This window comes from Hemiscyllium ocellatum, chromosome 13, assembly GCF_020745735.1.
Source record: "Hemiscyllium ocellatum isolate sHemOce1 chromosome 13, sHemOce1.pat.X.cur, whole genome shotgun sequence".
NCBI lineage: Eukaryota > Metazoa > Chordata > Chondrichthyes > Orectolobiformes > Hemiscylliidae > Hemiscyllium > Hemiscyllium ocellatum.
Genome location: NC_083413.1, coordinates 45,754,047 through 45,776,991, shown reverse-complemented (window position 1 = coordinate 45,776,991; position 22,945 = coordinate 45,754,047). Strand labels below are relative to the sequence as shown.

At 40.4% G+C, this 22,945-nt stretch overlaps 1 protein-coding gene across 2 annotated transcripts in view; it reads left to right on the top strand.

Moving 5' to 3' along the window:
- si:ch211-247n2.1 (calcium-activated potassium channel subunit beta-2) overlaps window positions 1–22,611 on the top strand; it is a 62,182-nt gene extending 39,571 nt beyond the window's left edge. Inside the window, exons 3-6 of one of the 2 annotated variants that reach the window (XM_060834136.1) lie at window positions 12,935–13,024; window positions 17,773–17,940; window positions 19,540–19,735; window positions 21,993–22,611. In XM_060834136.1, the coding sequence (XP_060690119.1) occupies window positions 12,935–13,024; window positions 17,773–17,940; window positions 19,540–19,735; window positions 21,993–22,286 (748 nt within the window). In that variant the 3' untranslated portion in view covers window positions 22,287–22,611. The remainder of the gene's footprint in view (window positions 1–12,934; window positions 13,025–17,772; window positions 17,941–19,539; window positions 19,736–21,992) is intronic. The other variant, XM_060834137.1, reaches the window with a different exon arrangement.
- The last annotated feature ends 334 nt before the right edge of the window (window positions 22,612–22,945 follow it).

Sequence of the window (22,945 nt, the reverse complement as noted above, 5' to 3'; positions counted from 1 at the left end):
TTAATAACTAATAAATTCACCCTTTCTTTAAGTCAAGAAAGCTGGTTAATTTGGCTTCTTTTAGAATATAAACACATTTAGACTGGAGAAAGGTATCTATGAGGAAAAGGATCCTTTCTATGACCAACCAAGGGAGGAGTTGAATTAAGAAGGAAGAATACTTTGTTCCTTCCCACCTAGGAACATAACTATTTAGGAATAACAATAACAGGATTGGACATGGGTGTGGTATTTGCAATATTTTGACCCAATGACTAGTTCCAAGTCAGGATATTGTGCAGTTTAGAGGAGAATTGTTGGTGTTCCCATTCATTTTATTCACAGGATGTGCATGCCACTGGCTGGGCTCACCCCTAATTGGCCTTGAAAAGGTAGTGGTCAGCTGCATTCTTGAACCACTGTAGTTCATTTCGTGTAGGTATACCTGCAATGCTGTTAGAAAGGGTGTTCCAGGATTTTGACCCAGTGACACAAAAGGAATGGTGAGTGGCTTGGAGGAGACATTACAGAAGGTAGTGGTGTCATATATCTGCTACCCTTGTCCTCCTTGGTTGGAGACATCATGGGTTTGGAAGGTCCTGTTGAAAGAGGCTTAGAGTTATCAAGTCATATAACGCAGAAACAGACCATTTGGCCCAACTCATCGGTGCTGACCAAGTTTCCCAATCTAAACTAGTTCCATTGCCTGCATTTGGCCCATATCCCTCTAAACCTTTCCTATTCATATACCTGTGCAAATATCTTTTAAATGTTGAACTCCAGAACCCTTGGGAAAGGATCTTTGCAATTCACCTTATCTATGCCACTGATGATTTTATAAACCTCTAAGGTCACCCCTCAATCTCTTATGAAAAAAGTACCAGCTTATCCAGCAACTCCCCTCCATCCTTGTTAATCTTTTCTGCATCTTCTCCAATTTAATCATATCCTTCCTATAGCAGGGTGACCCAGAACTGCAACAGTATTCCAAAAGCAGCCTCACCAACATCCTGTACAACCGTAACATAACATCCGAACTTCTGTACTCAGTGGTCTGAGCAATGAAGGCAAATATGCCAAATGCCTTCTTTACCATTCTGTCTTGCTGTGAGGCAACTTTCAATGAACTATGTACCTGAATCCCTAGGTCTCTTTGTTCTACAGCACTCTTCAGGATCCAGTCATTAACTGTTTAAGTCCTGCCCTTGTTCATCTTGCCAAAATGCCATACCTTGCATTTAACTTTCTGCCACTCCTTGGCCCATTGGCCCAATTGATTAAGATCCCTTTGTAATCTTAGATAATCCTCTCACTGGCTATTATACCACTAGCTTTGGTGTTTTACAATCATGTGGAAATTATAGACTTCTGCCACAGTGCATTTAAAGTGAAAGGACTGAATGATGAAGGTGTGTAATAGGATATGTGATTAAAGGTGTACAAATTATATGTATGTTGAGATCATTTTTGGAGTTTAGCTTTCAAAATGGTAGCATATGATGTTGGTTGCTTTTGTGAAAGGTTCTTTTGAAATAAAAATAAGGGACGAGTCCTGCTGGAACAGTGCCCTATTAGAATGTTTGTAAGTGAACGAGTGACTGCAAACCTCTGTGATGTTAATAGAAAAATGGTGCTTGCAACAGATCATTCATTCATATAATGTCATTAGCTTTGTTTTCAGTGAAAGAGAAACCAGAATCTAGAATCAGCAAATTTTGCTTTCCTTAGTTTAGAGGCAAGCTTTTCTAATTCATTTCAGAAGCAAATCGAGTTTCTCACCACGAAGCAGTTGAGAAAAAAAGGTGTCTCAGCAGAAGGATTTTAATTAGTGAAACTTTCAAGCCAGGAGAGCTTGGTTAGAAATCTGCAGGCTGATAGCACTCAGAACATTTACACTCTCTCAGATTTGTAGAAAATTCATGTTGACAGATTTAGAAAGAACTCATCAAACTGTGTCCATAGGAAAGAACTAGCGAGGGTCGATTGACTAGATCTATAAAGAAATGTTGAGAGCACAATCTCTCTGGACTTTTATATCTGGTATGCATAGGAATCAGGTGAACATATTATTTTGAGATCATTTTTGAGTTTCATTTATATTCAGATAACTTGTTTTTTTTTATGATTCTTCTTATGGGTAACAAACTTTGTTCAAGAAAATCTGCACCCTCATACCTCCGACTAACTGCAGCGTTAACTAAAAGTCTAATGAGCCATGTTTTATTCTGGGACCTAACTTATCTGGTAGTGCCAACAATTAGGATCTAAACAGGTGTCAATTAGCGGACTGCTTTAGTCTAGATGGAGTTGAGTTTTTCCAAGTTTTCTTGGAGCTACACTGATTCAGGCAGGTGGAGAGTCTTTCACCATATATCTGACTTGACTTGTAGATAGTGGGTAGACTTTGAGAAGTCAGAAAGGGAGTTACTCTTGCAGCATTCCTAGCCTCTGACCTGCTGTCATAGTGACACTACTTAGAGTCATAGAGATGTACAGCACGAAAATAGACCCTTCAGTCCAACTTGTCCATGCTGACCAGATATCCCAACCGAATCTAGTCTCACCTGTCAGCATCCGGCCCATATCCCTCCAAATACTTCCTATTCATATGCCCATCCAGATGCCTTTTAAATATTGCAATTGTACCAGCCTCCACCACCTCCTCTGGCAGCTCATTCCAAAACATCCCACCCTCTGTGTGAAAAAGTTGCTCCTTAGGTCTCTTTTATATCTTTCCCCTCTCACACTAAATCTATGTCCCCTAGTTCTGGACTCCCCAGGCCCAGGGAAAAGACTTTGTCTATTTATCCTATCCCATGCCCTTCATGATTTTATAAACCTCTATAAGGTCACCCTTCAGCTTCGATGATCCAGAGAAAACAGCCCCAGCCTATTCAACCTCTCGCTATAGCTCAAATCTTCCAACCCTGGCGACATCCTTGTAAATCTTTTCTGAACCATTTCAAGTTTCACAACATCTTTCCGATAGGAAGGAGACCAGAATTGCATGCAATATTCCAACAGTGGCCTAACCAATGTCCTGTACAGCTGCAACATGACCTCCCAACTCCTGTACTCAATACTCTGACCAATAAAGGAAAGCATACCAAATGCATTCTTCACTATCTTATCTACTTGTGACTCCACTTTGAAGGAGCTATGAACCTGCACTCCTAGGTCTCTTTGTTCAGCAATACTCCCTAGGACCTTACCATTAAGTGTATAAGTCCTGCTAAGATTTGCTTTCCCAAAATGCAGCACCTCGCATTTATCTGAATTAAACTTCATCTGCCACTTCTCAGCCCATTGGCCCATCTGATCAAGATTCCTTTGTAATCTGAGGTAACCTTCTTCGCTGTCCACTACACCTCCAATTTTAGTGTCATCTCTTTTATGGCTGATTCAGATAAATTTCTGGTTAGTGGTAACAACTAGGATGTTAACAGTGGGTAATGTCATTGAATGTCAAGGAGAGATGGTCAAATTCTCCCTTGTAGGATATGGCCATCTCTCGGAACTTGGGTGACACAAATGTTACTTGCCACTTTTCAACCCAAGTCTGAATGTTATTCAGATCTTGCTGCATTTAGACACTGACTGATTCAGTATCTGAAGAGTTGGTAATGGTGCTATACGAATATCAGTGAAAATCCCCACTTCTGACCTTACAACAGAAGGAAGGTCACTGATGAAGCAGCTGAAGATAGTGAGGCCTAGGATACTGCCACAATTATGTTGATGGACAGTTAACTCATGTGCTTAGAGCAAATAGCTAATAAAGCCAAGGTTCCAGGTTCAGTCACTATAGCGACTAATGTTGTTAGCTATGACCAACTTTAATTCCTGGGGTTCTTGTGGGGTAGTGATAGGCCCCTATCTCAGAGCATGAAGGCCTGGGTTCAAATCCCACCTGCCCCAAATGGCCTGTCCGAGTAGGTTTATTGAAATATCTAAACTGTCTGTCCAGTCAAAAGAAAAGAACTTACCACAATTATCTTTGTGTTAAATATGACTCCAGTCAGTGGAGAGTTTGCCCCTCCAATTCCCATTGACTCACTTTTGATTGGGCTCCTTAATGCTATACTTGGTCAAATGCTGCCTGGATGTTAAAGGTAATCGGTCTCACTTGCCCTCTGGAGATTACTTCTTTTTCCATTTTCATCCAAGGCAGCCATGACATCAGAAGCTGAATGTCCAGGTAAAACCAAAACTGAACATCAGTGAGCAGGTTATTATTGACGAAGAGCTGCATGGTAGCACTATTGTCAATCTCTTTCATCACTTTGCTTCTAGACTAATGGCGTAGTAATTGACCAGATTGGATTTGTCCTGCTTTTTATCAAGAGGACATTCCTGGGCAAATTTCCACATTGCTAGGTAGATGGATTGTTAAAGCCATTGACATTTTCTAGCATTACTATGAAAAGTTGTGATTTTTTTTCCACACCTGCCCACACAATAAAGAAATGAAAATAGCGTTCATTGTAGATGTATTTCAGAAATTGCATCTCTTATGAAAGAAATTAATAACAACAGGGTAAGCTTGCCAATTGGATACAAAATTCACTTAACAGCAGGAGACAGGGTGATAGTGGAGGATTGTTTTCGGACTGGAGGGCTGTGACCAGCAGTGTTCCACAGGGATAGGTGGTGGATACACTTTTGTTTATTATTTATATAAAACGATTTGGATGTGAATATAGAAAGCATGGCTAGTAAGTTTGCTGATGAAAACAAGATTGGTGATATAGTGGACATGGAGAAGGTTGTCTAAAATTACAAAAAGATCTTGATCAATCGAGTCAGTGGGCTGAAGAGTGCCAGATGGAGTTTAATTTGGATAAATGCAAGCTATTGCATTTTGGTTAAACGTATACAGTCGTTCCCCCTGTACCCATGGGGGATACGTTCCAAGGCTACCACGAATAGGAGTGAACCCATTCTTTTCAATGGAAAATTTACCTTCCCGGCTGCCTCCTAGTCCCTGGTTCCAGAAGGTTCTCTATAATATGTTCAGGCTGTGGTAAACCGCGGGTAACTGAAACCGTGGAAAATGATTCCACAGATATGGGGGTTGCCCTGTATGTTTAAATGTAGGGCCTTGGGCAGTGCTGTAGAACAGAGAGACCTAGGGTTCAGCCACATAATTCTTTGAAGTTTGCATCACATACAGTCAGTTCTTCTATAATGTGGTAGTTCTATTCTCGTGCATTACTGTATTATAAGAAAATCACATAATAGCAGCATCATTTAAACTAATGGGGCCAGAATCACATTATAACAAAATGCATTTTAAAAGTTTGCACTTTAGCAACAGTGTCCCTAATTTGTCAGCCATGTTATAGCAAATATGTGTTAACAATAAGCAAGCTGTAGCAGAAGAGCGTGTGTAGATAGGTTGGTTAAGAAGGCATTTAGCAGCTTGTCTTCATTGCTCAAACCTTTTGAGTGTGGGAGTTGGGACATTATGGTGAGGTTGTACAGGATGTTGGTGAGGCCTCTTCTGGAGTACTGTGTCCAGTTGTGGTCTCCCTATAATAGGAAGGATATTATTAAGTTAGAAAGAGATTTTCCAGTATGTTACTAGGAATGGAGGGTTTGAGTTATAAGGAGAGATTGGATAGGTTGGGAATTTTTTCACTGGAGTCTAGGAGGTTAACAGGTGACCTTCTAGAGACTTATGAAATTCTAAGAAGAATGGCAATTGTCTTTTCACAAGAATAGGGGATTTCAAGACGAGAGGCCATATTTTTAAAATGAGAGGAGAATTTTTTTAAAACGACACAAAGGGCAACTTGTTTTTACACAGTGGTTCGTGTGTGGAACGAACTTTCAGAGGAAGTGGTGGATGCGGGTACATTAAAGTTCAAAAGGTAAGTTCATGAATAAGAAAGGTTTGGGTGGAAATGGGCCAAGCACAGGCAGGTGGGACTAGTTTAGTTTGGAACTACGGTCAGCATGGATTGGTCAGACAGAAAGATCTGTTTCTGTCCTGTATGACCCTGTGACTTTATGACTGAAGTTTAGTCAGGCATATGGAGTCATAGAGTCACAGAAACAGACCCTTCGGTCCAACTCGTCCATGCCGACCAGATATCCCAATTCAATCTAGTCCCACCTGCCAGCACGTGACCCATATCTCTCCAAACCCTTCCTATTCATCTACCCATCCAGATGCCTTTTAAATGTTGCAGTTGTACTGCCTCCACCACTTCCTCTGGAGCTCATTCCATACATGTACCATCCTCTGAGTGAAAAAGTTGCCTGTTAGGTGCCTTTTAGATCTTTTTCCTCTCACCCTAAACCTATGCTTTCTAGTTTTGGACTCCCTCATCGCAGGAAAAAGACTTTGTCTATTTATCCTATCCGTGCCCCTCATGATTTTGTAAGCCTCTATAAGGTCACCCCTCAGCCTCTAACGCTCCAGGGAAAACAGCCTCAGCCTGTTAGCCTCTCCCTATTCCTCAAATCCTCCCACCCTGGGAAAATCTTTGTAATCGTCGATTTCGCTGCACTTTGGATGCTGCCTGAACTGCTGTGCTCTTCCAGTACCACTAATCCAGAACATCTTTGTAAAACCTTTCTGAATCCTTTGAAGTTCCACAATATCTTTCCGATAGGAAGGAGATCAGAATTGCACGCAATATTCCAACAGTGGCCTAACCAATATCCTGTACAGCCACAACATGACCTCCAACTCTTGTACTCAATACTCTAACCAATAAAGGAAATCATACCAAATTCTATCTTAGTGACTCCACTTTCAAGGAGCTATGAACCTGCACTCCAAGGTTTCTTTCTTCAGCAACACCCCCTTAGGGCCTTACCATTAAGTGTATAAGTCCTGCTAAGATTTGCTTTCCCAAAATGCAGCACCTCGCATTTATCTGAATTAAACTCCATCTGCCATGTCTCGGCCCATTGGCCCATCTGATCAAGATCCTGTTGTAATATGAGGTAATCTTCTTCGCTGATAACTACACCTCCAATTTTGGTGTCATCTGCAAACTTATTAACTATACCTCTTATGCTCACATCCAAATAATTTATATAAATGATGAAAAGTAGAGGACCTGAGCACTGATCCTTGTGGCACTCCACTGGTCACAGGCCTCCAGCCTGAAAAACAATCCTCCACCACCACTCTCTGTATAAACCAGCATATCCAATGCCATTAATATGGTTAGCAATATTTCCATAGTAACTAGGAACTACAAAGGTTTTAGAAGTAAAGCAATGACTTGCACTGCTTCATTTACAAAACGAAGCTTTGTTTATCAAATATTGCTTTTAGTGACAAAAAGTAGAGCTGCAGTGTGGCATATCATGAACAGAAATAATAAACTTCAACGGGAGAAAAAGTGTGACGTTTCACATGTTTCACACACAGCACTGTCTGCAGGAATTGCTGGTTTAGTTCTCTTGTTTATAATTGAAGAGAAAGGATTATTACAACCAGGTGAGGAGTGAAAATTTGCTCACCCCTTTTTAAACCTCTCTCTGTTGGTCACAGCAAATATTTATTTCTTTTTGCACAGTTTTATGAATTAAAGATGTAGTTACTCCTTCAAAATGAAGGAGCCAATTAAAAGGTTTTCTTGAGCAAAAGAAAGAGAAATATTATCTACTAACCCTGAAAATGGTAATGTGACATCAAACACACCGATAAGCGAAGGTAATAAGCCTAAAAAGATGAACGTCTGGTATAGCTAAGGACAGTAAAGGTTGTACACTTTAAAATTCCTTTGAATTCTTGAGCTGTTGGGTTTTTAACTTCAGCTAACCTTTAGTTGTGTAATTGTCAACTGATATCAATCCTTAGCAGATTTGTAGATATCTTTTCAGTTCTCAGTGGATGGTTGTTTTCTCAACTTGTTTCTTTTACCAGGCATTCTCTTTCAAAAGATGAAGAATCAGGCACAGACAGCATCTTCCAGGTCTTACAAATCCATTTTCCTTCTCAAAAGCAGTTGATGTAACATAGCCCAATGTATATTCCTGGAGTTAGGTTCCATTATGTTTCTAAACTGGCTAACTGATAGAAAGCCTTTGGTCTCCCTAATGTTCTAAATTATCATACACGGGTGATTTAAAAACAGGAGATACAAATTTCTTGATGGTGACTCAGTTGCCTGATTTCAATGTATATGGTAATTTCAGTGTAGAAGATTTTGTTTATTCCGCATGCGTCTTATGACATTTGTTTGAGTCTGTGGTCGAGTTACCACTGCAGCCATTTTAGATCCATGTCTATTCCTTTCTAAAAATTATTTTTGCCCATGTAATGTTATAACAATTGGAAATTAAAATTTGATAGCTGATTATTTACTGCAATTGTAACAACATTATATTTAAAATATATTTTTTTGTAGGGGCTTGGTTAGCTCAATTGGCTAAATGGCTGGTTTGCAATGTAGAGTGATGTCAACAACATAGGTTCAATTCCCACACCAGCTGAGGCTATCATAAAGGGTACTCCTTCATAAGCCCTTCCTTCTCCTCTGCTGCGGTGATTCTCCACCTAACATCAGATGTCTCTTTCTTATGAGAAAGCAGATCTGTGGAACCATGGCAACATTTTATTTTTTTATACCTTTATTCAGTCATTTTGTTAATGGTATGTCCATATAAGCTTTTCGCAAAGCAAAAAGGTTTAGTCCTGGTTATCAGTCAAATTGATTCCTGATTAGACCTCATCTTCTGCTCTTTTTAAATAATTAACTGAAGTGGCTCAGCAAAATGTTTTCTGGCTAAATAAATCTTGGAAAAATATATACAAGGTAGATAAGATATAATGTAGATAAATGTAGAATACAGCATATATGAGAGAAAAATGCTTGCGAGAAATAATCCATGATAGTGCAATTGCTAAAAATGAAACAAACGTTTTGACTCAGGGCGATAGAACTACACAGCCAAGATGCTAGAAATTAAATCAGAAAAAGTAATATTAAAATTGTATAGCTCTATGGTCAGACTCCCCTCCAATTCTCTGTGTTGGTCTAGACATTATGAAACAAGGGAGACATTCAAATGCTGGAATCAGCACATTGAAGTTCCATGTGGTGAATTCCCAGTGACAAGGAGCTGATGTATAGGAAAAGGTTGGATAGACAATTTAGTCTTTTCAGCTTGGAAAGGAGAACTCTGAGAGACTTTGTTTTTGTGTAGCTGGCTAAGCAAGTTAGAGTTTGATGTCAAAATTGACAATCCATTCAAAGATTTCATTGTTGCAGACACAGGAAGAATGTTTGTGAGGCTGCAGGAGTGGATCTGTCAGCACACAAGTTCAGTATCTAACCACAGTCACAACTTGAGATGTTCATTGTGGATGTGTCTGTTCTGAAATTGCTGAGGATTGTCCACATCCTCTGTGTAAGCTTGAAACCTGAGAGTTTATCACTCAGATCAGTTACTGTGTTGTGGTATTTGGTTGGTGATATTTGCAATCAATCATGGGGAGCACTATTAGGACTTCATCAATTTGTTGGGCATGGATTGTGCTTCAGACGGGACTGCAGAGTTTCAGATGGGGTTTCTGTTTTGATTTGAAGATGTGTTAGGTAGAGTTCTTTATTAACTCCCAGCAGAGGTGTTCCTCAAGGAAAACTTTTCTTTTCCCACATGGGAGACCGTTTATATTTTGCTGCATTCAACATTGCATGTTCATAACCCTGGCAGTGGTTGGGCAATACAGTCTTCAGAGCTCATCCTCACAGCTACAATGAACAATATCTATCTCCATAATTATACTGTCCCCCAACATTACTATGTTTTTATTTCCTACCACAACCCCCACCCCCTCTCCACAACTGAATATTTTTTTTGCACCTTGGTGCTGTGGTCAGTTTGCTCATCCTCCCTGCAGTTACCACTACAGTCTTTCAAGAACCTCATAAATGTTGCACAATTGTCTGGGCTGAAGCCCGTCGGGTGCTGCTACCTGGGTCCCAAGATTCCTTTACCTGCAGTCACACCCTCCTGTTACTGATCACTGACAAAATTCGTATGCCTTAATCTGAGGGATGTGACCACTTCCTGGCGCAAAGTGTCCAAGTAACTTCCCCACTCTCTGATGTGCCGCAAAGTCTATAACTGAGCTGCAACTTCTCAACTCAAGATCTGAAGTTCCTTGAGGTACAACACTTAATACATATGTGTTTACTCTGGATCATCGTGGTATTCAACAGCTCTCACATGCTGCAGCAGTAACACATCCCCCATCCTGCCATCACTATTGTATTTTATTTAATAACCCTGCTTTTTACACTTTGTCAATATTTTTATACCAGTATCAGTCTTTTATGAGTAGACAGAAAGAAAAACTGGAGACCTAAACACAAACTTAAAGACCAGAAACAATCACCAATCAGTTGCTTTCCCCCACTAACATGACATTGTGGTGTCTGATGTCTCTTAGCTACAGATTTCACTGTAAGTAGACGTCTCTATCTATGATTTTTATGTTCTCCTACCCACCACTTGCTCAAGATATACTATTTTGATCCTTAGAGGTAGAATAAACTATAATCGCTTACTAGTTACTGATGAACCAGCCTCTTCTGTAGTTGGACAAGGACTATTTCTTGGAAGTGGATAAAGCTCAGGCAAATGCAACCAAATACCCCTTTCCCTTCCTGCCCCAAACATCTGAAGCACTCAACTCTAGCATTCTTTTGTAAGTTGGAATCGAGTGCTATGTTGCATCAAGTTGCCTATTTATATATGCTGCGAACACAATGTAGGTATTTGAGTCACTCTGAGGACTCCATTCATCTGGTCCTCTGGCTCGCTGTGGAAGCAGTGGCCTGGTCATATTATCGCTGCACTGTCAATCCAGAAACTCAGTTAATGCTCTGGGAACCCAGGTTTGAATCCCGCCATGGCAGATAGCGTAATTTGAACTCAGTAAAATCTGACCATGAATCCATTGTCAATTGCTGGAAATGTCCTTTAGGGAAGGAATCTGCTATCCTAACCTGGCCTGGCCTACATGTGACTCCAGACCCACAGCAATGTGTTTGACTCTTAACTGCCCTCTGGGCAATTAAGGGTGGACAATAAATGCTGGCTTGGCCAGCAACTCCTTCATCTGAGAATGAAAAAAACATATTGAGCTGCTCTATCCCTGGCTAAAACTGGCAACTGCAGAATTTAGAATCATAGATTCCCTACAGTGTGGAAACAGGCTCTTCCGCCCAACAATTCCACACTGAAGAGTAACCCACCCAGACCCATTCCCCTACCCTATTACTCTACGTTTACCCCAGATTAATGCGCCTAACCTACACATCCCTGAACACTCTGGGGAATTTCGCATGGCGAACTCACCTAACTTGCACCCTCTGGACTGTGGGAGGAAACCCGAGCACCCGGAGGAAACCCATGCAGACACAGGAGAACATGCAAATTCTATACAGTCGCCTGAGGTGGGAATTGACCCCAGGTCCCTGGCGCTGTGAGGCAACAGTGCACTGAACCACCATACAAACTGTAGCTTGCAGGTTAATACTAACCACAAAGTACAAACTAAATTAGAATTATGCAAAATAGACACTTAAACTTTCTCACCCACAATGCATGCACACAGTCTTTGGTTAGCCTGGGTTTGCTCATGTAAGCCTGAAACAACAATTTATCAGTGTTTGGTTGAAGCTTCCATTTTCTGAAGTAGGCTTCTGGAGAACATTGATCTTTATTGAATCTTCTTCCAATATCCTGAAGCTGCTTAGTATAAAAGCAAGGGTCAAATCAAGCATTTGTAAAAAGCTTTCCCTTTGTGGTATAGGGTAACATGTATATGAAGACAATTGGAGATAGGACTAAAATGTGATTTTATACACATTTTGCACATTTGGCCAGTGACTCCTACATCCTGTGAATGAATTAAAAATATTGAGCTGCCCTATCACTGGCTAAAACTGGCAACTACGGAATTTAGATTTCCGATAGTGTGGAATCAGGCCCTTCGGCCCAACAGGTATATTAAATTGTGAAAGTTATAGAAAAAATTGTTGGAATATGTGAGGGTGAAGATTTGGATGGAAGTGGACTCAAAGGGCAGCAAAAGACAATTAAGGGGGGAGATTAAAGGATAGAGGGGTTGGAAGAGGAATGGAGAAGGGAAAGAGGCTGAGTAAGCTCAGATTGTTTTGTTGGAGCAGAGAATGTTGAGGAGAAACCTGACAGACGTGTATAAGATTATGGGAGACTTTGGCAGGGTGAATGAAGGCAGTTGTTGAGTTGAAGGGTCAGTAAGAAGGGGACGTAACTTTCAAGTGAAAGGCAGAAAGTTTTGAAGGGACTTGGAGAAAACATTTTGCTCCCATAAGGTGATGCAGGTTCTGGAGTGTTTTGCCTGGGAGACTAGCTGTGGTGGGAAACTTTCCAACTTGAAAAATTACTCCAATGAGCACTTTAAATTTTAAATTGAAGCATGGGAGGATAGAAGAGGTGTCACAAGTTCAAACCAGTAAAAGATGATTTTTGGACCCATCTTAAGAAACTTTTGTACAAACCATGATGAATTTGTGCATTAACCTTCCAGGTAGAGCAGTGGTGACAAACATGCCTGATTACTTTTAGAATCCATTTATGCTATTGGTGGAAAGTGTGCCATCATACTGTGTAGATGAATTTGAATTAATTGGAGTTTTTGAAGCAGCAGGAAAGATAAAAGAGCAGGGTGTAGGCTAATATTTGCAGAGGCGAGGAAGCTGACAGTGCAAGCAAACAGATATAGGGAAAGAAGTTCGGCTTAAGGTCAGGCCATCAATCATGGGCTAAGTTTGAGCTGGCAACTAGGAAGGAAGATAAAATTAAAATTAAACAAAGGGTGCATCCAGGTGTAATCTAAAGAGGATGGTTGAAAAACAGAACATTCTTTAATATTAATCTGAAAATATTATTTTCTGATTTACAGTCAATATTACACTTTATCTGTTTATATTGGCAGTGATGTAACTATATCCAGACGTGCAGAATTACAGAATTGCCACTGCACAGTAGGAGGCTATTTGGCCCACCGTGTTTGTGCTGGTTCTCGGTAGGAGCAATCTATCTATATTCATATATTGATATAAAGTAAAAAGATTTAATTACCATTCAATCTATCAGACGATATTCAGATTTGCGACCTTAATATACATATGCTTTTCAGACTCTGCAGAACTATGGGAAGACCAGAAAGGCCAAAAAGTGGCCTTTGCCGTCTGTTTGGAGTGTGAAATTTTGTTTCTTCGTTCATGGGAAATTGACATTGCCAGCTGGATGTACATTTATTGGCCATCCCTAATTGTTCCTGAGAAGGTGGTGGTGTAATGCCTTCATAAACACTGAAGTCAGTGTGGTGTGGGTACAGAGCTGAAAATGTGTTGCTGGAAAAGCGCAGCAGGTCAGGCAGCATCCAAGGAGCAGGAGAATCGACGTTTCGGGCATGAGCCCTTCTTCAGGAATGAGGAGAGTGTGCCAAGCAGGCTAAGATAAAAGGTAGGGAGGAGGGATTTGGGGGAGGGGCGTTGGAAATGCAATAGGTTAAGGTGAGGGTGATAGGCCGGAGTGGGGGTGGGAGCGGAGAGGTCAGGAAGAAGATTGCAGGTTAGGAGGGTGGTGCTGAGTTTGAGGGTTGGGACTGAGACAAGGTGGGGGAGGGGAAATGAGGAAACTGAAGAAGTCTGAGTTTATCCCTTGTAGTTGGAGGGTTCCTAGGCAGAAGATGAGGCGCTCTTCCTCCAGCCGTCATGTTGCTATGATCTGGCGATGGACGAGTCCAAGGACCTGCATGTCCTTGGTTGAGTGGGAGGGGGAGTTGAAGTGTTGAGCCACGGGATGGTTGGGTTGGTTGGTCTGGGTGTTCCAGAGGTGTTCTCTGAGATGTTCCACAAGTAGGCCCACAGTGTTGTCAGGAAGGGAATTCCAGTGTGTTGACATAGTGACCGTGAAATAGCTGTGATATGGTCCCACATCAGAATATTTTGTGGCTTCGAGGGAAACTTGCAGATGATGATCTTTCCATATATTGTCTATTGCCCTTGTCCTTCTAGATTGTACAGATTGTGGGTTTGAACGTTGCTGTCCAAGGAGTCTGAGATGAGGAGAAACTTCTTCAGCCAGAGGGTGGTGAAGCTGTGGACCTCATTTACAGAGAAGGCGATGGAGGCCAAGTCATTCTCTGTCACTAAGACAGAGATAGATAGGTTCTTGATTGAGGGTTACAGGGAGAGGGCAGGAGAATGGAGTTGAAAAATATATCAGCTATGATCAGAAGGGTGGAGCAGAGTAATAGGCCAAGTGGCTTAATTCTGCTCCTGAATCTGTTGTCTTATGGTCTTGAAAAGATACGTCTATGTTACACACTGCCACTGTGCATTGGTGATCTAGTAAGTGAATGCTTAAGGTTGTGGATAGATTGCCAATCTAGTGAGTTGCTTTGTTCTAGATGGTGTCAGGTTGTTGTGTAGGTCAGAACTCCAATCATCTTGGCAAGTGGAGAGTATTCCATCACACTCCTTTTTTGTGCTTTGTAGCTGATACAGAGAAGTTGAATTAGGAGTCAGGAGATGAGTTAATTGCTACTAAATTCCCACAGCCTCTGACCTGCTTTTGTATTATGCAGTATTCATTTGGCTGGTTCAGGTCAGTTTCTAGTCAATGAAGGAATGTCATTTGTGAAGCAGCTGAAGAAGTGCCGAAGCTGCTATTCTGAGCTGATGGACTCCAACAACCACAAAAACATTCTTTTGTGCTAAGCATGACTGCAACTAATGGAAAGTGTGACCCAACTTCCACCAAGTTCAGTTTTGCTAGGGCTCCTTGGTGCTACACTCATTTTTATGCTGCCTGATATCAAGGATGCTTTGATCTTGTCTCTTGAGTTCAACATTTGTTCATGTTTGAAAAAATGCTTGAGTGGCATTGGCAGAATTAAAATTGAGCATTAGTGGGCAAGTTATTGTTATGCAAATGCCACTTGATAGCACTATCAACAACACTTACCATCATTTTGCCGATGATCCAAGAGTGGACCGAGGAGGCAGCAATTCAATGAAGACATTATAAACAGGGACCCAGTAGGTATGGTGTATCTCGATTTCCAAAAGGCATTCATTCCTAATGAAGGGCTAATGCCCGAAAAGTTGATTCCCCCTACTCCTCGGATGCTGCCTGACCTACTGTGCTTTTCCAGCACCACACTCTCAACTCTGATCTCCAGCATCTGCAGTCCTCACTTTCTCTGCATTCAACAAGGTGCCGCACAAAAGGCTGCTGCATAAGATAAAGGTGCTTGGCATTACGGGCAATGTATTAGCATGGATAGAGGATTGGTTAACTAACAGGAAACAAAGAGTGGGGATAAATCAGTGCTTTTCTGGTTGATGATCCCTGACTAGTGGTGTGCCTCAGGGATCAGTGTTGGGATGTCATTTGTTTACAATTTATATAAATGCTTTGGTGTTGGGGACCATGTATAGTGTCTCAAAGTTTGCAGATGACACAAAAATGAGTAGTAGAGCAAAGTGCGCATAGGACTCTGAAAGTTTGAAGTGGGACATAGATAGTTTAAGTGAGTAGACAGAGGTCTGGCTGATGGAGTACAATGTTGATAAATGTGAAGTAATCCATTTTAGTAGGAATAACAATAAAAATGACTATTATTTGAATGGTAAAAAGTTGCAGCATGCTGCTATGCAAAGGGTGTCCTTGTGCATGAATCGCAGAAGGTTGGTCTGCAGGTTCAACAGGTAATTTCGAAGGAATGGAATTTTGTCCTTCATTGCTAAAGGGTTTGCACTTAAAAGCAGGGAGGTTATGTTGCAGCTGTATAGGGTGCTGGTGAGGCCACACCTGGAGTACTGGATGCAGTTATGCTCTCCTTACTTGAGAAAGAATGTACTGGCACTGGAGGGGGTGCAGAGGAGATTAATTAGGTTGATTCCGGAGTTGAGAGGATTGGTTTATGAGGAGAGGCTAAGTAGACTGCGATTATGTTCATTGGAATTTAGAAAAATGAGGGGCATTCTTATAGAAACATATAAAATTATGAAGGGAGTAGTTAAGATAGAAGCAGGGAGGATGTTTCCATTGGCGGATTAAACTAGAACAAGAGGGCGTAGCCTCAAAATTAGGAGGAGCAGATTTAGGACTGAGTTGAGGAAAAACTTCTTCACCCAAAGGGTTGTGAATTTGTGGAATTCCCTGCCCAGTGAAATATTTGGCTTCTTGTCAAATGTTTTTCGAGCTAAGATAATTTTTGAATTGTAAAGGAATTAAAGATTATGGTGAGAGGGTGGGTAAGTAGAGCTGAAGTCACGAATGGTGGAGCAGCTTGAAGGGCCAGGTGGCCTACTCCTCCTCCTGGTTCTTATGTTCAAATGTTTGTCATTTCTTTCCTAACAACGTTGTAGTTGTACCTAAACCACATGGACTACAGCAGTTTGCGAAGGTTGCTCACCACCACCCTCTTGAGGATAATCAGGCATGTGCAATAATGCTGGCCTAGCCAGCAATGCCAACATCACACTCAAAGAGTCTGGATTGTATTTGCCCTGTATTTTGTGGCTAGGACATGCCTAAGCAATTTTTCACATTGCTGGGTAATGCTAGTTTTGTAGCTGGCCTGAAACAGCTTAACCAGTGGGTGTAGCTAGTTCTGGAGCAGAAGTCTTCATACTGTTGCCAGGGCCCTGCCTTTGCAGTATCCCGTGCCTTCAGCTATGTCATGTGGAGTGAATCGAATTGGCTGCGCATCAGTATCAGTAATGCTGAGGACTTCAGGAGGAGCTGAGAAAGATCATCTCCTTGTCATTACTGGCTGATAATAGTTGCAATTGTTTTTGTTTTGTCTTTCACAATGATGTACTGGGCATTCCCATCACTGAGTTTGGGGATAATTGTGTAGCTGCTAGATATTAGATTTAATCAGGTATTGGGTTCTCTTGGTAATTTTCCTGAGCAGTGTCCATCATGGACTCTCATAGAATCATAGAATCCCTACAGTGTGGAAAGAGGCCATTCAGCCCATCATGTCTGCACTGACCCTCTGAAGAGTATCCAACCCACACCGAGTCCCCATCCCATCCCCAGAACCCCTTATTCACCCTTGGCTATCCACCTGGCCTACACACCGATAGATACTGCAGCCAATTTATCATAACCAAGCTAGCTAACCTTCACATCCTTGGATGAGCTGTCCATCCATGTCTGCAGGATAGCAGAATTAGGAAAGAAATAGCTGTGAGAAGGCTTTTAATTTCCCAATTTCCAACCTAGGAAGAGAGAAATCAAGTGATATAGTGAGGGAGAATGTCCATTTCAATTCACTTGGGTCCCTGCACCCCAAAAGTGCTTTGCTTTATTTTATGGTCTCATTAGAACAAGGGCTGATTCACACGTTCTGGACAACAGTTGGAATGGACGAAGAGGAAAGAGAATGTTATCCAAATCTTCCTCCCCTCACCTCCAGCATCCACCAATTGTATCATTACTCCTGGCAGGAGTCTGAAATGTACCTTATTGCAATGCCCTGACTTTTCCTTCTCCCCTGCATATTTTGGTGAGGTCAGCAGTTGGTGAATCTTGGAATTTGTGTTTGGATTGCTTGGAATCGCTATCCTTATGTCTCATTGATGTGTTAATTTTCAATTGACTTTTTCAATTGTGAACCAAAACTCTGATCTTGCCTTCCTATATTTGTGGCTCAACAGGTAATAATGCAAATCTTCAGAATGACCCTCACCCCAAGTTTTTATTTAATATTTAGATAATCAATACTAACACAGTTGGTTTGCATTTCAGAAATTACAAAAAGGCAACAGGACATGAAGCTCAGGAGAAATGTAAAATGGTGTCTGCCCTGAAAGCAGGAGAGGACAGGGCCATATTTCTGGGCCTGGGAATGCTGGTCTGCTCGATAGTGGTTGCATTCCTTTTAGGATCAAGAGTAGTCCAATCCCGCAAGGACAGGTACTGGAGAAATATCTATTTTATTATATATGTATATATTGATTTATTGTGTTCAAACTAATAAATATAGTTTGCCGATTTTTGAACCAAACAAGCTAAATTATTGTATTTATTTTTAATTAAAATGTCTTTTAGAAAGGAGTTCTAGGATTTCAACAATGGTACTATAGAAACAGCGGTATATTTCTAAGTCAGGATTGCAAGTGGTGTGGAAGGAAACTTTCAGATGTTGGTGTTCTCATGTACTTGTTGCCCTTGTCCTTCTAGATGTTAATGGTCGTGAATTTGGAGGGAGATCTGTAAAGAGTCTTGCTGAATTTCTGCAGTGCATCTTGAAGATGGTACATGTCACTGCTAATGAACATTGGTGGTGGAGGGACTGAATGTTTGTGAATGCGGTGCCCATCATTTGGGCAACTTTGTCCTGGATAGTGTCAAGCTTCTTGAGTGTTGTTGAATCTGCATTCATCCAGGCAAGTGGGGAGTATTCAATCACACCCTTGGCTTGTGCCTTATAGATAACGAATAGGCTTTGGGCTGTTAGAATATGAATCACTAAGAGCAGAAATCATAGTCTCTGTCCTGTTCTTGTAGCCACAGTATTTATATGGCCAGTCCAATTGAGTTTCTGGTTAGTAGTAACCCCAGGATGGTAATGCCCTTGGATGTCAAGAGGGAATGGTTAGATTACTACTTATTTTAAATGATCTTTGTCTGGCCTTGTGTAGTGTGAATATTACTTGCCTGTTGTCATCCTAAACCTGGATATTGTCCAGGTCTTGCTGCATTTGGACATGGACTTCTTCATTGTCTGTCTGAGGAATAATGAATGTTGTTGGACATTATGCAGTTGTTAGCAAGTATTTCTGACTTAATGATGGTCATTGATGAAGCAGCTAGAAATGATTGAACCTAGGAGACTCTATCTGATGAATTCCTGCAGAGATGTCCTGGAGCTAAGATGACTGACTCTTCCGACATCCTAAGGATGAATGAAGTTATAATAGTCAAGTATTGCTCATTTATCACAATGACTCCTTGACTATAAATAGCCTCAGATGTGAGGAATGCTTGATCTGTAATTTTGATAACTCCAGCCAAGATGTTGCATTTTAATACGGACAACACGGAGGTTAAAGCAATCTTTGCTCTTTCTGGGATCACACTCATTGATCCCATAAAGCTTGATCCCCTGGATCTACATTTCCAACTTCCAAGGGACATTTTTCTGGGTCAGGTTTGTGGAGCCAAGAGTTGTCCCAATTCAGAATTCCCAATCCAAGAGTGAAATTTCACGCCTTTAATTGTGTTTGTCATTATGATTTGCAGAGTGACTGATTTTTAAAAATCATTGAAAATTTCAACTCTGACTATTTCGTTCTTAATGAACCTATAAACCCTGAAATAAAAGTTTATTTTTACATGTTTTACAGTTAGAAAAACTCTGGGAATTATTGGTGTTGAATATGGTTTACAAGAATGAAGTGAAGAAGTGGATTTACAATTTCTTACTAAAAGCCTAACTGGAAAATAATATGGTTCTTAAATCTGTGTTTTTCTCACAGTCAACTTCTTAAAAATTTTCTTTCATATTCCCAGTGTTTGGACAGAAGAATCAACATGTACTGTCCTTGAAACCAGAATTGCAAATTGTAAGAAATGCATACACAACTGCATATCAAAATGTTGGAAGCCATCAGAGTATCCTTGCGTGCAGATATATGTCAATCTATCCTCAACAGGGTCAAGGGTTCTGCTACACCACACACAAGAAAGTGTACATTTTAATCCTGAGGTGAGAAGCTGTAGTATGGAATTTCATTCCTATAATAATGAGGCAGCCATTCCTATAATAATGAGGCAGCCAAATGCAATATGAGTGACAAAGTTGCTGGGGGTTTATGGAGACGGATGGTAATATCGCAGTGAAGAGATCTGGGCCTAGAATTTGTGATGCTTAAATCAAATTAATGGGGTGTGTAGATAGCTTCTTTACTGAATGTAAAGATATTTTTATTTCATGTCATGAATCAACTTATAAGTAATAACTCATATCTAATTGTCTAATGTCACACCACCTGTAAATATCAGAAAGTGTCCACCCATTAGGATTAATGCTTGGAAAGTCATGTACAATATTCATGTTCATTACTGAGGGTAATGCTGTTGATGTTCTGTATGTGGACTTTCCAAAGCATTTGATAGAGCGCTGTACAACAGATTAAGGAGAAACCTTATAGTTCATGAAATAAAGGGGACAGTAGCAACATAAATACAACATTAGTTGATGATTAATAGGAAACAGAGACTAGTTGTCAATGAATATGTTTTAGGATGAAAGAAGGTTTGTAGTGGAGTCACCCGAGAGTCAGCACTGAGACCCTTGCTTTTCCTGATATATGTTAATGATTTAGATCTTGGAATGAAGAAACAGTTTCAAAGTGTGTGGATGAATGAAAACTTAGAAATATTGTAGATATTTTCAGTCAGCCTTTTCAGAAATGTTATTACACATCTCTGGAGCATGTGGGACTTGAAGCTGGGATTTCTAGCTCAAAGATAGGGACACTACCACTGCACCACAAGAGCCCCTAAAATGCCCATCAGCCTAGGTCTCTCACATGGGAGACAGGAATTCAAACCAAGTATTGTAAACTGAAAGGAGGGCAATGTAGAACCCCAAAAGAATACAGGATTGATGGAGTGAACAGATAGGCTGCTGGTGAAGCTCAATGCGGACAAGTGTGACGTGGACAGGGAATACAAAGTAAGGGGCACAGATACACCTGGATGCATATGTGTACATTGAAGGTGGCAGGACAGGTAGAGAGAGCTGTTAGTAAAGTGTACAGTATCCTAGGTTTTATTAATGGGGCATAGAGTGCAAGAAACAGATGTGATGTTGAATTTATATAAAACATAGAGCTGAGTGGAAATATTGCTTGGAGTTCTGGATTTCACATTATAGAAAGGATGTGAATTCATCAGTGAGAGTACAGACGCAATTCACAAATGTTTACAAATGACACAAATAGATTTGAGGGGTTTGGATTGTTCTCCTTGGAGAGGAGAATATAAGAGGAGATCCAGTAGAGGTTTCCAAAATCACAAGAGCTACTGAAGCAATTGTTACTGTTCTTAAAAAGCTTGAGAATGGGAGGGCACAAATTTAAATTGATTTGCACATATAGCAAATGTGAGAAAAAAAATGTTCACACAACTGTGCCTGGAACTGTGATGGAGGCATAGTCAGTTGAGGCATTCAAGAGGGTATTGGATGATTATTTGATTGTTTTCCCCTGAGACTTGAACTATTAGTTGGCTTGTCATAAGTACAGGAATGGGACTGATTGTTCTTGTTGAGAGCCAATGAGTTGAAAGATTTCCTTCTGTACTGTAGCTAATATGTGATACTATAATTTTATGCCCCATGATTGGTAAAGCTGCAGCATTTTGCATCTAAAGCTCATGAAATGACATTCCACTGACCTCCAAATCTGAAATTTGTTCGGACTCCCTAGCACCATGTCTGATCTAATGATAAGGGAGGAGCAGATAATTGCAGAGCTCTGATGAAGCTTGCTTTCTCTCTTTGGATGCTACCTGATCCGCTGTGATCTCCAGCATTTTTTTTTTGTTTAGTGGCCTAGTGATGAAACAGCTTTGAGAATATCCCTTTGAGAATATAGGGCAATGCTATGGATTGGCAATTCTGCATTTGCAAATAACATACATTGTTCTAGAGGGTCAGTTGGACAACTGGTTTGCAATTTAGATTGATACCAACAGCTTTGGTTCAATTTCCACATTATTTAAAGTTACCATAAAGGACTGTCCTTCTGAAACTTTCCCCTCAGCTGAGGCATGGTAACCCTCAAGTTAAACCACTGCCAGTTGCATCTCTGTTCGTAATGAAAGAGCAGCCCTGTGGTCTGCAAAGACTGTAGCAATTTTAACTTTTTATTGTTGTAAATTGTTGTAGATGTTCTGATCATCATGTTTGCAAAAAACTCACAGGATAAAAGTGAATCATCTTTCTTTTTCTTTTTCAGTGTTTCTGTGCTACAAAGTGTAGTAGGAATCGTTCAGAAACTGAAAGGCTCATAGCTTCTATTACAGACAATAGCACACAATTCCAGCCTATTTCTTTTCCTTGTTACTATGACCCAGAAGGACGACAAACTAATGTTCTCTTGACAAGGTTTGATTTGTCTAAAGCTGTGTTACATTCATCTTTTTGGCCTACTTGTATATTTCTTGGTGGAATTGTAATTATTGCCATGGTAAAACTGACACAGTATCTGTCTCTGCTTAATGAACAGTCACAGGTGAGAAAAAAATGCTAATTTTCTCCAAAGTTTCTTAAGAATTTACATGTCAAAATGTTACCAGAAAAAGAATTTATTTTCTCTGTTACACATTATTAAATACATTTTACTAGAATGTCTGTTGATTAAATATGTAAAGTACACTTAAAGTATTTCCATAATTAAATAATAATTTAGAAATGTATTACTAATTTGCACAGTGATAACTGAAGTCACAGATACTGATTAGCAAAACAAGAGATGTTAATACGTGAAAAAGAGTCACACTCTTAGAATGAGCTAAGGTGAAAGCAGTGCCTGCAAACACTGAGTTAAAGCTGATGTATTAAACCTAATAATTATCTGTCTGTTTACTCATGATTATCATGTGGTTCCTGAACTTTCACAGGGGAATAGGGGATTTTTTAAACTACATATTTTTAAATAATATACCTTCCACCCATTTTGTTTCTAAGGCTGAAATATAAAGTATATTTTTATTTGAATAACTGATTTTTATTAATCAGCTGAAGTAGGTAGAGAAATCAGTGAGACTATGTCAACCGAGTATGATTAGCAGGGTGTAATTTCTTTTTAACGGAAACGTTATAGTTTATTTTAGAAATTCTGCCTTCTTAAAAAAGAAAGTTAGTGTGTTAATTAGGCAATTTGCTTTGTCCTGAAGGGTGTGCTAGGAC